This window comes from Carettochelys insculpta, chromosome 4 (genome assembly GCF_033958435.1).
Source record: "Carettochelys insculpta isolate YL-2023 chromosome 4, ASM3395843v1, whole genome shotgun sequence".
Taxonomy (NCBI): domain Eukaryota; kingdom Metazoa; phylum Chordata; order Testudines; family Carettochelyidae; genus Carettochelys; species Carettochelys insculpta.
In genome coordinates this window covers 122,170,616-122,186,488 of record NC_134140.1, presented here as the reverse complement: position 1 = coordinate 122,186,488, position 15,873 = coordinate 122,170,616, and the positions used below count along the sequence as shown (strand labels likewise).

Here is a 15,873-nt window from a genome sequence, read left to right as displayed (position 1 = left end):
CCCGATCAGTGGTCATGGGCCCATGTAGACCCTGGTAGCATACATCAGAAGTTTCCTAATGCGTGTTCACGTAAACAGGACTATGTAAACACACAGTGGGGAAAGTTTACCATGTGCTAGCTGGGGTTCTGGGGGCCACATGATGCATAAAGTTTGAGTAGTCCCTTTGGGTTCAATACATAAACCTAAGAACAGATGTGTTTTCAGGATTAGGACAATATTTGATTTAAATAAATTGGTTAGTAAAGTGTGTCAAATTACACAGTCTTAATAGGTACACCTCTTTCAAACAACTATGCTTTCATACAGTATACACTATTTATCTGCATGCATCAACCTTTCTATGTTCCAGAACACTCTTTAAAATACTGTTTTCCCTATAGGAAGTGGAACTCCATGTTACCATGACAAAATCAGAAAAAGGTAGTCTGGGCTTTACCGTGACCAAAGGCAATGAGAACATTGGTTGTTACATTCATGATGTTATTCAGGATCCTGCCAAAAGTGATGGGAGGCTACGTCCTGGAGACCGCCTCATCAAGGTGAGATGAGTAAAATTTCATAGTGAAGCCAAATTAAAGATGAAGAGATCTCTGTGATAATTGAGAGGAAGAAACCAGCCTTGGACTATAGAAAAAACAGAACACTGGGCCCTATGATAGACTGGGTCAAATATGTGGATGTGAAGCTAACAACTAAATGCACGTATTGAAAATCATAATATAACAGCTGTTGAACAAACTTAAATATAAATATAAAATAAACCAAAAGCTTTTGCTATTAACATCTGTGTAATCTTCTAGATAGCAAAACAGTGGAAAGGGTTGGATTCAGTATATGTGATCTTTATGGTTACAGTTAGGGGTTCCTTTATGAGTACTTACAGGCCACAGCTACACAAGAAGCCTCTGTTGACAGAAGTCACTGTCGGAAAGGATTTCGCAGCAAAATTTCTGTCAACAGATTGCATCTACACATAAAAGCAGATCGAAAGAGCAATCTGCTCTGTTGACAGAGATCAGCCAGATTGCCCACCCCTCTCTTGACAAAACAGCTGACCAGAAGCTCTGCAAACAGGGCTGCCCAGTGAACCGGAAGCCTTTTCTGTCGACAAAACTCCCTAGAGCATCTACACAGCTCTTTTGTCAACAGAATACTGTCAAGAGAGGCATTATGCCCGAACGGGGAGCGGTATAATGCTGCTGGCAGTTGTGCCAAGTTTTCTCAACAAAGCACATTTGCTGTGTGGGCACTCTGTTTTTTCCAGCAAAAGCACAGTTTTCCTGGGAAAAGCCGCTCATGCAGACATGGCCATAGACTTTAAGGTTAGTAGGGGCTATCATGATCATCTAGTCTCAAAGAGAAATTGTTCAGGGACACGTGAATACATTGTCTTGTGTCGCACTCCTTTTGGTAAACAGAACACAAAAATGTCCAATAATACAGATACACAGCAGCCAATGCCAACAGTGTAAAGTGTTGTGAAACAACAAGAATATGCTTAGTTACATTTTAGGCTCCCTCGGCACACGCACTTAATAATTACACTGAAGTCAATGAACCACTCATAGTGCGTAGAGCTTAGCATGATCTTTTGCTAATCCAGGCCATTAAGTCGTGTGGCATAAGCTTTAACCTTAGGTAAGCAATAAAATCACAAACCAGTGTGGATTAGGCACTGAACCTGCCTTTGGGCCTTCTGTTATATAGGAATTGGTGTATATTTTACCTGTTTTGCAATTTGTTTCTATTTTGAAGTTGGTAGCTTTGTTTCTTCTTCCAGTTTGTGTTAAAAATGTTTATCTGTGGGAATGGATAACATCACAGACTGCAGCAGCTGTCATTTCCAGCATCTGTATGTTTGCTTTTTTCATATGAAATACAAATAACAGGAACTGCAAATGAGTTTTTTCAGTATCATTGTCCATCTTCACTGCCACAGTCATGAGGATTTTTCGGTTGATTTTCTCTTCATAGGTTAATGACATGGATGTCACTAACATGACTCACACAGATGCAGTCACCTTTCTCCGAGCTGCACCAAAGACTGTCAGATTGGTGCTTGGACGTGTTCTAGAGTTGCCAAAGATTCCTGTGTTGCCTCATTTGCTACCGGATATTACATTAATGTGCCATGAAGAAGAGCTGGGTAATATAAAATTGTATGGCTGTTTGCCTTGTGTGAGGTGCCTTTCTTGGTCCTGCTTTCAAAACCACATATAACTACTAAAAGGAAAAAATAAATGGATTTTCTTTTTATCCTCCACAGGCCTGTCTATATCAGGAGGTCGTGACAGCCTTTATCAGGTGGTGTATATTAGTGATATCAAGCCAAGGTCAGTTGCTGCCAACGAGGAAAGTCTCTGTACGTTGGATATAATCCATTATATTAATGGAGTTAGCACACAGGGAATGACTCTGAAAGAAGCCAGAAGAGCACTGGAAGTGTCACTTCCTAAAGTGGTGCTGAAAGCAACGAGGTATCCTTTGGAAATGAACTCTTCCATGTGATTGTTAACTGACAAAATTGTAGCTGTTCCCCCTTAAATGTATTTTCCTGGCACAATAGCTAACCATTTGGCGAGAGAATCTCAGCTATTTGTTAAAGGCCTGATTATTGAGGGTGCTTATGCTCTCAATTCTGTTGGCTGCTCTTTTGGCCAATGCTTTCTCTCTCTTGGGTTGCGAATGCTCTGTGTCTTAGCAAATTGGGCTCATAGTGATGATAAAACTATCCAACTGCTGACTGCAGCATGAAAGTCATTCTCAGACTAAATGTGATGTGTGCCCAGCTTATATGTGGGCATTTGTGTAATCGGCTGGGTAGGACCCTTACGTAATAAGTAAGGCTATGATTATGTCACGGAGTTCGTGGAAGCTGCGGTGAGTGACAGCAGCAGTGGGTGCTGGATCCCCCACTCCATATTTTGTTGCTGTTATTTTTAGCAAAGGTCACAGGTGTCATCGGCATTTGTGAACTTTTGTTACTCGCCTGTGACCTGTACATTCATTTTTACTAAAAATAGCTGAGAGGAAATCTTAGCCTTAATAAGAAGTGGGTCAAAATGCCCTTTTTGAAAAAGCAAATGGTTTTGGAAAAAGTTGTCAAATTTGTCAACATTTTACCTCAAAAGTTGCGCAAACTGGAGTGAGTTTCCCAGCCCAGATAGAAAGACTCAAGCTATAGATAGAAAGACTCAGCCCAGATAGAAAGACTTGCAGGAGAATGGCTCAAACTAGCACACTAAAAATAGCTGCATCTTGAGCTGGATCTCATATTCTGAAGCTGAAGGGGTATGTTGGAGTCGAAACCCTGATCTGCCACAACCACAGTGCTTTCTTTAGTGCACTGATTCAAGCACAAGTTAGTCTAACTGAGTCGCTAGGCTCACTCCCAGCTGCTGCGTAGTTATTCACACAGCACTGAAATCACAGAAGATTGACCTAGTGTATGGGTGTTCCAGCCATACCTTTCCCCCAGTATATCACCAGCCAGGAGTGGGCGTGCTGTAAGAGCCCACTCATTGGCTTTATGTCTTCAGAGAGTCATATGTACACTGAAACAAATCTCCTTGGCCCAGCAAACCTGGCTGAAGTTTCAGATTATGCTAGCTGGTTGGCCCAGGTCATCTGCATTGTTAGCCTTTTAATTTCAGAACTGTTTACTAGGATTAATTTAATCCTTGCAATGGTGCTGCAAGGAAGTAGCTACATAGGCATTACTGTCTCTATTTTGTAGGTAAGGTAAGTGAGGCAGAGAAATTACTAAATTTCCAATACTTTTGTGTGCCTGACTTCCAGGCCCATAGCTCTTGATTTTTGGAAGTGCCGAGGAGACTGAGGTGTTCTGTGATTTAACCCTGTCTGTAGCAGGCTGGGGTGAACTCTTAGCTTGGTGAAGTCTTCTACCTCTTCTGAAAGTCAGTGTGAACCAGGATATTTGATTAATTGTTTTCTGTTGTTGGGATATTGGATGTTCTTGGTACCTTATTCCAAATCTGTCCAAGGAAAATGCAGTTGACATAGTTAAGGTGTAAGATTCAATAAGAGAGTGTGCAGAAATAGGTACTTTAAAATACAGTATGTTTCTTCTTATTGCAGAGATGGTCACCCGGTGGTTCCAAAGTCCAGGGGCTCTCTTAACTCAAGTCCAAGGTTAATGAAAGCTAATGGTAAGGATCTCTTAGTTAGTTACTGTAAATGAGTTTCTTTCTACCAATGACAACTGAAGTATGGTATCTGTCCTTTGCGTACAAGAGCCTGTCATAAACAGGGTAAATGATATCCTTTTAAGTAGTTTATCAAGCTTCTGCAACAGATTTAAAAAGCTACTTTGCATAATGACATGGGTGAGAGATAGTGCATAATGTCAGAGAGTCTGAGAAAAATGATACAAAGCCAGATAGAACCATTTCAACATAATGGAGTGTTTTGTGCTCCGTTTAGTAGATTGTTGGGTTGAGTGATATATTGGCATTGCTACATACAACACAGTTTGGCGCTTCCAATGTTGGCATTTACATGCTACTTTTCCTCAGCAGGAAACTTCAGTCGATTTCTGCTTTCCCTTACTCCTTTGTTAGTCTAGTGTTGTTAATTGTATATCATTGCTGCATTTTTATAGTCTCCCAGGCTACCAGACTCTCCATGTAATATGGGAAAATTTCAATAATACCTGAACACGCTTTGTTTACTTAAAATATTATGCTCAAAATCTTCATACTGTTTCACAGCAAGACAAGATAACTATTTATGTTTTTTCTTAAATCAACTGATAATGCATATACTGTTTGTCTCAGGTCTTCTAATCTGGCACCAAATAAGAATACAGCTCTTATTCCTATTGAAGAAAGTGATAGTAAATTTTGTAATGGTCAAATGATACTTTCCACAATATTATTGTTTATTTGTTAATTGCCAAAGTGTTTTTGAAGATGTACTAGATGCAAAGTGTCACTCTACTATGACATAACTGTCAGACTGAGTCAGACCAATGGCTCTTTGAGCACTGTATCCAGTTTCTAACAGTGGCCCACACCAGATAGTGCTTCAGGGGAAATGTACAGAACGGGGTAGTTGGTATGATCCGTCCTAGCTTCTGGCAGTCAGAGGTTCAAAGTTGCCCTGAATGTGAGGTTACATTGCCTTTGGTACTTGAATTCTCAGTAAAAGTGAATAGAGAGATTAATATCTTGCACTAGATGTTTGTTGATTCATCTCCCCCATCACTTGACTAGACATTGTTGCTTTAGAGCTTTGTCCTGCAAGTACTTATTAGTATAAGCAGGATCACTGACCTAGATGTACATCACATCTAGAAATATGTTTGGAGGGATGTGCTCTTAGATTTTAAACTATTGGAGATGGCAGCCTTAAATATTTCTCTAAAGCACCATGCATGCCTACTGCCATGTAATTCACATCATATATCATTACTACTATTTATCAACAATGGTCTTTTTGAAAACTCATTTATTGCGCCATTGTCTTTTCTTTTTCTCCTAATTCTGCAAACATAATGTTATCTTAAAATACAGGTTGAACCTCTCTAGTCAGACACCCTCAGGACCTGACCAGTGCAGAACAAGAGAATTTTCCCAATCACGGGAGGTCAATATTGTCTGTTAGCATAACTAACGCTTTCACTGCTTACTTGGCTCTTAGAAGATGTTTAGGGTAAATTAGAGCAAAATAACAGCACAGAACACTGAGAGCCAGGACTGGTGGCTGTAAACAAACTGTATGGGATGATGGGAAACTTGGTCACACCCATGATAAGTGGACATCCATCTAACTAAACTCATGCTGGACCACAGATGTTGCCAGATGACCGTGCTGTACTAGAGGTTCAACCTGTAGTGTCATATGAATACAAGGGTGGTTAAATACCCCAATATTCTACATTTGCTTAGGTTCAGTTATTTTTTTAAAAAACTGTCAGCAGATTGAAGTATATTACATTTCATAACAAGTGATAAATATTTTTCTTTACTACCTAGCAATGTTTTTCATAATGTGATCCCTACAAACATTTTGTTATTGAAAGTTACCTATTTGTTCTACTTTGTTTAGGCCATCTCTCTGGAGATCACTATGGGAAAACAGAAATAGCACCTGATATTTATCTGCCCAAGGTGAATAAAATGAAGTAACCATATTTAATACAGCAGCTTTATTTTCTTTTGTTAGATTGTGATAAAATATGTGCATGTAATCCTATTGGTGTGAATTTTCAGTAATTAGAGAAAAAATATAATTAATACCCATAGCCAGTTAAAGCAAAATTTCTTTCTCTCAAACTGTGCAGTTTCAGTGCTGTCAGTTGATCTGAATTAGTAAATGCACGAGTATCTGGAATTATTTTTCCAATACCCAGAGCCCCATTTAGTGAAAGAAGACCACACTTGTGATTAAAGGCATAGGACTGCAACTCAGAAAACCTGAATTCTTTTCCCTAATCCCCACAGATCTTGTGTGTTACTTTGGACAAATACTTTAATTTCTTTCTGCTTCCATTTTCTTTTCTGCTCACCTCCCTCACAGAGTTATAAGTGATGTAAAGGTAGGAGTACGACTACACTAGGAGATTAGGTCAAATTTGCTCAGGTTGATTTTTTTAGCACACGGTTTTGTAAAGTTGAGGGATGCATGTCCATACTGGCACATGATTTGATGGAGTGCCTCCCCATTAGGATTGGCAGCTTTTTTGTTAGCAGTGCACTTTGGATGCCTATCCCACGGTATCTGCTGCTCCTTTGTATTATGAGTTATGCTCCCAGTGTCTGGTGGGACAAAAAAGTGCCATGGGTGGTTCTGGGTGTGTGTCATCAGCCTCCCATAGTGCGTTTATCAGTTCCTCCCTTTGGAAAGCAATGACAAAAAGTGTTTTTCCACCCTTTTTTCACTGGGTATCTGTGCAGATGCCATTGGAGGGGGAGCAGGGAACCCATCCAGCTTCCAACTGTTTTGACGTGTATTATGAGCGCCTCACACATTGTGTTATGGTATGTGCGCAGCTTAAGCAGCCTTCAGAGTGATGGAGACTCTAAGGAGGACATAGACATACGTGAATGTGAAACACTGGAGAGGAGGACAGGGCAGATGCTGACTGCACTCAATGCTTTGTACATAGTGGAGCGCCAGTTCTGGTGCTATGAAACAAGCTCAGCCTCACAGGACCACATTGTACTGCAGGTACAGGGTGATCAGCAGTGGCTACAAAACTTCTGCGTGCATAAGGCTGCTCTCATGGAACTTTGTGAATTGGTTTCCCCCGCCCTGAAACACAGCAATATCAAAATGAGATGAGCTCTGACAATTGAGAAGCAAGTGACAATAGTTCTGTGGAAGCTTGTAACGCCAGACAGCTACCAGTCAGTAGGCAATCAGTTTGGAGTGGGAATATCTACAATGTGGGCTTCTGTCATCCTGGTAGCCAAGAAAATCAGTACCTTTCTTCAGTGAAATACAGTGGTTCTGGGAAATGTGCAGGATACAGTGGATGGTTTTGCCATGATGGTGTTCCCTAACTGCTGCAAGGTGACAGAATGCACATTGCCATCGTGGTACCAGATGACCTGGCCACAGACTACATAAACCGCAAGGGGTACTTCATGATGGTGTTACAGGCATTGGTGAATCACAAGGGTTGTTTCATGAACATCAATGTGGGATGGTCAGGAAAGGTTCGTGACGTGTGCATCTCTAGGAACTCTGGCTTGTTCAGAAAGCTAAAGAATGGAACTTTCTTCCCAGACCACAAAATCGCCATTGGAAAGGTGGAATTGCAAAAACTGGTCTTGGGAGATCCAGCTTAACCCTTTCTCCTGTGGTTCATGCCATACACTGGCAGCAGTAAGGAGCAGTTCAACTAGAGGCTGAGTAAGTGCTGAATGGTGGTAGAATATTCCTTTGGCTGTTTAGAAGCCAGATTCAAGAGCCTCCTGACTCGGTAAGACCTCAGTGAAAGCAGCATTCTCCTCGTGGTAGCAGCCTGCTGTGTGCTCCATAACTTATGTGAAAGTTGGGGGGGAATTCCATGCAGGTTGGAGGGCCAAGGCAGATCACAGGGGACGGCAACCTGCAGCTCTGGAGCTGCATGCAGCTTTTTAAGGAGTCATTTGTGGCTCCAGACACTGACTCCTCTGCAGCTTCGGATGCTGGAATGACCCTGCCCTGCAACCACTGGAACAATAACTATATCCAGCCTCGCCAATGCTTGAGTCTTCCTCCTCCTCCTCCTCCTCCTCCTCCTCCTCCTCGCACAGCTGGGCAGGGTAGCGGTGGGAGAAGGGGGGCTGGCCCTATTGCTCCACCTGTGCCTTTCAGCATAACTCTCTGTGGCATCTGGATCCTGTCTGCGCTCAAGTAGAGCATGGTGCAGTGGGCTGCAGTGAGCGGGGTCCTGCTCTGGACAGGTATGGAGCAGCTTGGGTGTCTCTCCCATCCCTCTCTCTGCCCAGTTTTAAAATGGGGATTCTCAAATGTTTTTGTTTCACATCTGAAAAAAAAAAATTTTCATGCACCACCACTTGTCCTTGCACTTGTGAAAAGATAACATCTCTTTGGTAGAGTCATCAATTGTTTACCTGGAGAAGTACTGTTAGCAATGTGTTTAATATATTTTAATTGTCTTTGAATGTGATTTAGTAACTGAAGATAAAGGAGAGGTGGGTATATGCTGTAATGGGATGCAATAAAGAAGTTAGAGACTAGGAGAAAATTAGTAAAATGTTTCAAAGAGAGACATCTTAGAATAAAATAGAAATGTAAGGTCATGAGCTGTTATTTCCATACAAATGCAAAGAGTACCCATTGTAAATTAGAATGTTATATTGTATGCTCCTCAATTGACCTCCTTCAGATTCCAAGTTAATTTCTGGTACTCGTTGCCTGTAGATAGGACTGATCTTGAAACTTACTAGGACTCAGAAAAGGTTTACATGGATCCCATTACAAATCATTGTGTGTATACTGTTCTTAAAATAGGGGTTACAAAAACTATGGTTTGATGTTATTTAAGGACTGTTTCATATTCACATGCGTTACAGCTGTTGAAGTATTGATTTTGTAACCAAATTTGAAAAATGGCTCTTCTCCCTGTTTTGGTTGCAGACCCCTGACCTGACTGCTCATTATGAGCAGGCAGACAGAGCAGTAAGAAAAGCACAGCTAAGGGCATTGTTAATCAGGGAGGCTTTGAAAAATAGATTTTTGAATGACCATACAGCGACATGACAGTCATGTCTGTTGCTGTTAAGGAGGTGCCCCCTGTATGTTGTGTGCTACCCTATAAACCCCACTCCCTGTGCAATACAAGCAAAAAAGAGATTAATAATTTTTATTCAGGGGATAGTAAAGGAGTTCATGGAAGGGGCTTTGGACATGGGTAAGCAAGTGCAAGAGGCATTTTGCTGTCTCAAGTGGGGGAATGTCAGCTCTCAGAAGTGCCCCTCAGAGTGGAATGCAAGGCTGCCCTTGCTTCCATCCTGCATTCTGGGGTGCTCATAGGGGGAAGGCATGGAGTATGGTGAGGCAGACAGGTGGTTCATCATGTGCTGCAGTGGGGCTCTGTGCTCCTGTACCAGGCACCTCAGGATCTCTGTTTGCTACATCATCAGCTTCAACATTGCCTCCTGGGTCTGGACTCCACATTGTCTGAGTGCTCTTCTTTCTTCACAATCTGCTTGCCCATCCTTCCCATCTGCCCTCCTCTCCTCCAGTGTGGTGGTTCTTCATGCATTTAACTGTGTCCTGTCCATGCGAGAGGCTTGCATGCTGTATCATCCAGGTAGGACAGGAAACAGGATTGAGGTTCACAAGTGAAAAGACACCAAGGCTAATTGAAAAACATTTATTTGAAGCAGTCAGCACTCAGCACCCCAAAGTAAATCTTCTAATCCTATACAGCAAGAAACAGTGATCTTAGTCTCTTGAGCAGTCGGGGACCCCGGAACAACTGCAGATGGCCCCGACAAAGTCATGTGGCACCAGTGCCTGGTTCAACAAAAAAGTCCAATTTGCTGCCCAGCAGTGTGGATGTTATAGTTTTACCTCACATGAACAGGTTCCCTACTTTGCTGAATCATGTCTTCCCCACTGTTGCCAGAGACTGCCTGAGGAATCTTTTGGAGGTACCCACTGACTGTTTGGCAACAGTGGTTGGGTTTCCCTCTAGAATCACATGCAGTTGTTCACAGGACCGGCACGTCTGTGGTGATGATCCAGATTGTGTATTTGCTTCCTTTATCTTCTGGTGTGCCTGCCAGAGTGCCTTTGTTTTAACACGTCACTGATGGGTGTCCTAGTGTTTCCTTTGAGACCTATGAGATCTTGATGCACATGTATACATTTCTTTTGCTGCTTCATTGTTCTGCCAGCACAGTTTCATCCCTTCACACATCAGTAAGGTCCTGGATCTCCTGCATGCTCCATGCTGGAGCTCACCTACAACCTTGGAAATTCATGGCCAGATGTTCTGCTGAGGTGAGCTGCCTGCTCCCGTCGCCATTCTGGCGAAGCAGGAAGTGAAATTTAAACTTTCCTGAGCTGTTTTATGCACCCCTGGAGAGCGGCAGAGCTGAAAGTGGCAGCCAGAGTGGTCACATTGGAGCACTGTGGGATACCTCCAGGAGGCCAAGACAATCAAATTTCACTACACTCCATCTGCACTACCCTAAAGTCAACCATGTAAAGTTGATTTTGTTGTTACTGCTCCTGAAATGCAAGAGTACCAAAGCCAACCTTAGGAGCCCTTACAGTTTGTGGGACAGACCCTGTAGTGTGGACTGTTTGCGTGAGAAAATCATCCTAAATCACATAAGTTAGACCTAAACTCCTAGTGTAGACCAGGACTAAGACAATTAATATTTAAGAGTGTTAGATGGGGAACACAAAATAAATGCAAAGTATTTTATCCCTCATGCTTCGTTCTGCATCTGAGGACAAGAAGAGGATAGTAATTGAAACAATAGTGCTCTCTCATGAGGTTGGCTATTTCACAATCTATTAGCTCTCCACTTTCAGTTTTTCCTGACATTCTGGTTCGCATTTCCTTTTTTTTCTTTTATTTTGTCTATAGCTTATAGTGCAATTGCATTGCCAGTTTTAAAAAAAATTCAAACATAAGTTACCACTAAGATTAAATCATGTTTTATTAATTTTGTAGGAGGGATGAAAGGGGCTGCATTTCTTTGTCTGCACTCCTAAGTACATTCTGCTTCATTGGAGTTGACTTCTATAAGATAAACAAACAACAAATCTTTATAAAAGAAAACTTAACTCCTGCTACTCTTTTGTTTTGGTAGGTGAATGGGGAAAGCATGACAGGAGTTTCTCATGCAAATTCAGTAAGCAGCACTCATCAGGCAAAAGGGCTAATAAACTCTGATTATAGAAACATGCCCTCCAGTGGTTTTACAAATCGGAGATCAGACTCCTGCAAAAACAGTGATCACTCAGGTAAGGGGGATCGTAACAGAGAGGGAGCCATGCTAGTCTATATATTATCAAAACAAAAAGCAGTCAAGTAGCACTTTGAAGAGTAGGAAAATAATTTAGATTTAAACACCACTGTGCTCCTCAGTTCAAGAGTACAAGAGAGATTTGGCATTAAAGATTTTGAAATGAAAGCCAATTTTAACTTAAGATATTAAATTTAATGTACATTTTCTAATATATCCTTTTGGTGTTGTACTCTCTTCTAAATGAGTCAGTTGCTAAGAAAAGAAGTGGTAGAGTAATGTGATCAGCGTTTGAATTCAGTAGCACAGTTATGGAAGGAGAGTCGCAATAATTATTTCTTAAAGAATATGTAGATTTTATGTATGATAGAAGGCCTAATTTTGCCATTATCTTCCTTTATAGTCATTAATATTTTTATTTTCCTTTCTCCCATGTTGTTTGTTTTGTATTTCCAGAAACAGAGATATTGGATAATGACTACTATGATGAGGATGACCACAATGAAGTTGTCCAATATCTGTTGGATGTTGTTGATGAGGAGGCCCAGAACCTCTTAAACCGCAGTAATGCAAGCACAAGTAATCATCTGCCAGGTACCATAAGCCATCGGAAAGCTTAACCCCAGGCAACTAACACTTAATGGCCTTTTGTTTAGCTAACAGGAAGTGGTGGGATGGAAGTACCTTGCAAACTGAGTTTTTCCAAGAGATACAGTTAAAGGGACAGTGTATCAAGTGAGAGGATCGTTTTGTGAAGTCCAGTTTTTTTAGATCTGATCCTTAGTCTAAATAATGTTTGGGTGTGTATTAATACCTGCACTTGTTTGTCAGTAGTATGGATGATGATTATATTCTTTTGGTTTGCAGGTGCAAATGGGCACCCAAATTACACCTATGGTGCTGACAAAATTGTCTGCAATTTTTGAAAACTATTTGCTTATCTGGTCCTTTAATTTTTATCCAGATCCTCTGTTCCTAGTGTTGGAAGGGTCAGTGCTCCCTTTTCGTTCTGTCATCAGATCAACTATCAACTGAAATGAGCATGATGGTGGGAACAGTGGTTGTTAATTGCTACTGTGAGGTGTCACTGGGGACCTGCACCTAATTCAGTGAAATAAACCAAGCTGCTACTGTGGTCATGAGATTTGAAGTATAGCACACCAGTTTATAACTATTTTAACCCTTTGCTTTCTGGTTCTTTCTGAACTTGCTGGCCTATTTTTGTCCATTCTCATTCTGGTGTCAATCTGTGTGGCTCTATTTCTGCCAAAGTTGGACATGCTGGGAACCAAGCCGTTGTGTACAGCAGCATGGATGGTGTGTTGAACCTGGAAGATGAGCTAAAATAGGCCAGATTTTATCCTGTACAATTTTAAGATGATTCATTAATACAGGCCATAACTAGAATCCAGATTTAACTCTGCGATGAGTTAAATTAGTTTCATGCTGCTGAGTTAAGAAGTTGCCATTCTTCTACAGTATGTCCATCAGCTCAGTACGAATACAAATAACCATGTAGTTAAACTAAATTTAAAAAGGCCCAGATTTTGGTTCTCTGCTTGGAATGATGAAGTAAGATGACCTGATTAATATTTTCATTAAGGACAGTTTAAACTACTCTGGCAGTGTAAAGGAAATTTAAACTTGATGCCAATCTAATTTATGCTTACTCTACTCCATGTTTTACTGCCAAAGTATAAAAGGGAATCAGGCCCCTAGGCTACCGTTAAACCTATGGTCTGCACTGACAGTCAAGGGTTGTTCAGAAGGCATGTATGACCAAAGCTTCATATGCTTAGAATATTTTTTCTTGTTTTTGTATTTTTTTAGCTGCAGGCACAATTTTTCTTACTATATTTGAATGCAAGTATGAGTGTTTTCACTTAATCTACCTATAAGATCACCTCCATATTTCTGTTTTCCAATGTATTTCTACAGCAGATTCTGTAAAGGCCGATAGGAAACTGGCAGAAGAAAGAGCTGAAGACACAGACTGCGATGGGTCATCTTTGCCTGAAGATTTTCCAGAGGTAAAAGGAAAATATGTTGGCAGTGCCTTTATTTTCTAGACTATTTACCTTGACTTCTTATTCCCCCAATCACACTGAATTTCTGGAAATAATTTTGTCAACATTTTAAATGTAACTGTTACTGCCATTTGATTGGCCACTAGTATTTATAAACCAAGATTAATCTGTGATAAATTAACTAAGAGAGCAAGAAAACAATGAAAGCCAACATTTTTTAGAAGTGTAATGATAATAAAATACACTGCTATTTCATACATTCGAAACAAAAAGCTCCCTCAGTTCAAAGGACATTACGAAAAAATCAGACCATTTCAGATATTTTGCCAAGTGTCTGTTAAAGAGTTCAAATATGAAGTGCGCGGTCCCTCATCTTTCTGATCAGATATCTCTGCCACCTTCACCCTACACTTACCCATGTTGTCATATGTTGTATCAGTCAATAGATATCCAGACTCTATAGCAAATATATCCAGTTAATAAAATCCTCCTATCCAGTGTTCACTCAGTTTGTACTTCCCACCCAGCTATGACAACCATGATTCAACACCAGTATCCCTTGGGTTGTAATATTTTTGTAGGGGGTCTAAAAGCACAGCAGCTCTACTCAATGGCTCTGGAATGGGGTATCATTTCACCTCTCCAGCTGCTTAGCATTGCCCAGGCAGAGACTGACTGACTGAGGGTTTTGTGGTTGGGTGGATTTCCGGGAAGAATAGAGATCATCAGTGCATAATGCTTTCAGTGTGGCACCTTGCATAATATTGAATTTACTTATTAACATTATTTATTTTAATTCATAATATAGAAGTGTGCCTGTTGTACAATCCCCTTCTAGCATAATTCACTACACTTTGAAATGTTTTGTTCACTAGCCCACACAAATAAATGGCTGTGAAGAACATTGTGAAGACAAAGTAGTGCCTGAAAGGTGAGATTTTTAAGTGGAATTTAAAAGGACAACTCAGTGAAGTGAGGGAAGATGAAGCACAAGCATACCACAAACCCCATATACATATGCCTGTGTGTTGACATGCCGATATAACATGGCTTTGTGTCTGTTCATGTTATCTGAGAGGTCATGGTATTATGTAGTCAAGTGATGGTGTGCAAGAACTCCAGTTGTGAATTGTGAACAGTACAGATCTGCTGAAGGACTCTGTTTTGCTACTCATCTTTAGAGTGAAATTGTATTCAGGTCCTGACTTGCATAGTCTCCCAGCTGCCTCTACTTCTTCCTCTTCTCCCAAAATCTACAGATACCAAAGGACAACTTTTCATCGGGGGATCTCTGCTTTGAATTCAGCCCAGGATAGTAGTGTTTGAAAGTTGTTCCTTTCTGAAAGTAATTTTATTGATTGAATGAGCAGACATTTCTTTGTGGGAATGCGCCCGTATCCCATTCAAAACTTGCAGTAGGCCTCACTTTCAGTAGCAGCATCAGCAGAGTCAAAGATAGACAGGCTTAAGGTGGTCCCTTCAAAACTGGATTGAGGTGTTCTGGTCTGAGAATGTGAGGAATCTGCACAATGGAAATCTGGGGGGGGAATGATTTAGCTATTTATGTTCTGATGCCATAAGCATCACCCTGGTTTCTAACCTAGCAGCAAAGGTTCCTCCTCTGTTTTTTCTCATGCTAGTTTTAACTGAAAGAACCATTAGTCATAGCACAAGCATAATAAAGTAAACATATAAGCAAAGTCATCTACACCATGCTGCCATGAGCAAAACTTCAGAAAACTGAACTGCTTAATGGCTGATTTTTTCACAAATAAATTAGTTATTTTATGTTTGTATCCTCATTATGTCCTGGAAAGATACAGGGCTCAGAAGAAAGCCATTGGTGTGTGGGAATGGGTGGGTGTACAACGTCTGTCTGTATCATAATTACATGTGTGATTTGCACATACATGCATATATAATTGCAAGGGCAAACAACTAGGATTTCTCAATATTTGGGTACTTGACATTGGGATTTTTGTGCTATTTAATGTAGTTTTTTGTATGAATATACGTATTATAAAAAGTCATTTAAATTTACTTGAAGAAGACTAGAAATAATTAGAAACTAAGGCATCTGTCTTATGAATCAAAAAGAAAAATTGATCCAGAAAAAAATCCTTTTCGAGTTTTTCTCTTTTTTGAAACGATTTCCCTATATTTATAGTTTATATAATATATCATAATCTCTAGGTATCACATAAATAGCTTTCATGGTGGGGATTAAACTTGTCTTGGTAGAATCTATTGGATATGTCAAATATCTATTGTCATCTTTATAAATATTATCTAAATTTAAGACTTCTGTAATTTTCAAAATTATCTAAAAAATTGTGGGGTCTTTTGTTGACCGAAAATGTTCATCTTTAAAATTGCAGCATGTT

General features: G+C 40.5%; 1 protein-coding gene across 11 annotated transcripts in view; it reads left to right on the top strand.

Annotated features, from left to right (window-relative positions):
* Positions 1 to 15,873, top strand: part of PTPN13 (protein tyrosine phosphatase non-receptor type 13) — a 178,470-nt gene that overhangs the window by 150,403 nt on the left and 12,194 nt on the right. For 9 of the 11 annotated variants that reach the window (XM_074993670.1, XM_074993669.1, XM_074993672.1 and 6 more), the window contains 9 exons: positions 384 to 542; positions 1,978 to 2,149; positions 2,270 to 2,480; positions 4,102 to 4,172; positions 6,073 to 6,134; positions 11,307 to 11,460; positions 11,919 to 12,056; positions 13,401 to 13,492; positions 14,365 to 14,420. In XM_074993670.1, coding sequence (XP_074849771.1) covers positions 384 to 542; positions 1,978 to 2,149; positions 2,270 to 2,480; positions 4,102 to 4,172; positions 6,073 to 6,134; positions 11,307 to 11,460; positions 11,919 to 12,056; positions 13,401 to 13,492; positions 14,365 to 14,420 — 1,115 coding nt within the window. The remainder of the gene's footprint in view (positions 1 to 383; positions 543 to 1,977; positions 2,150 to 2,269; positions 2,481 to 4,101; positions 4,173 to 6,072; positions 6,135 to 11,306; positions 11,461 to 11,918; positions 12,057 to 13,400; positions 13,493 to 14,364; positions 14,421 to 15,873) is intronic. The other 2 variants (XM_074993674.1, XM_074993666.1) reach the window with 1 other exon arrangement.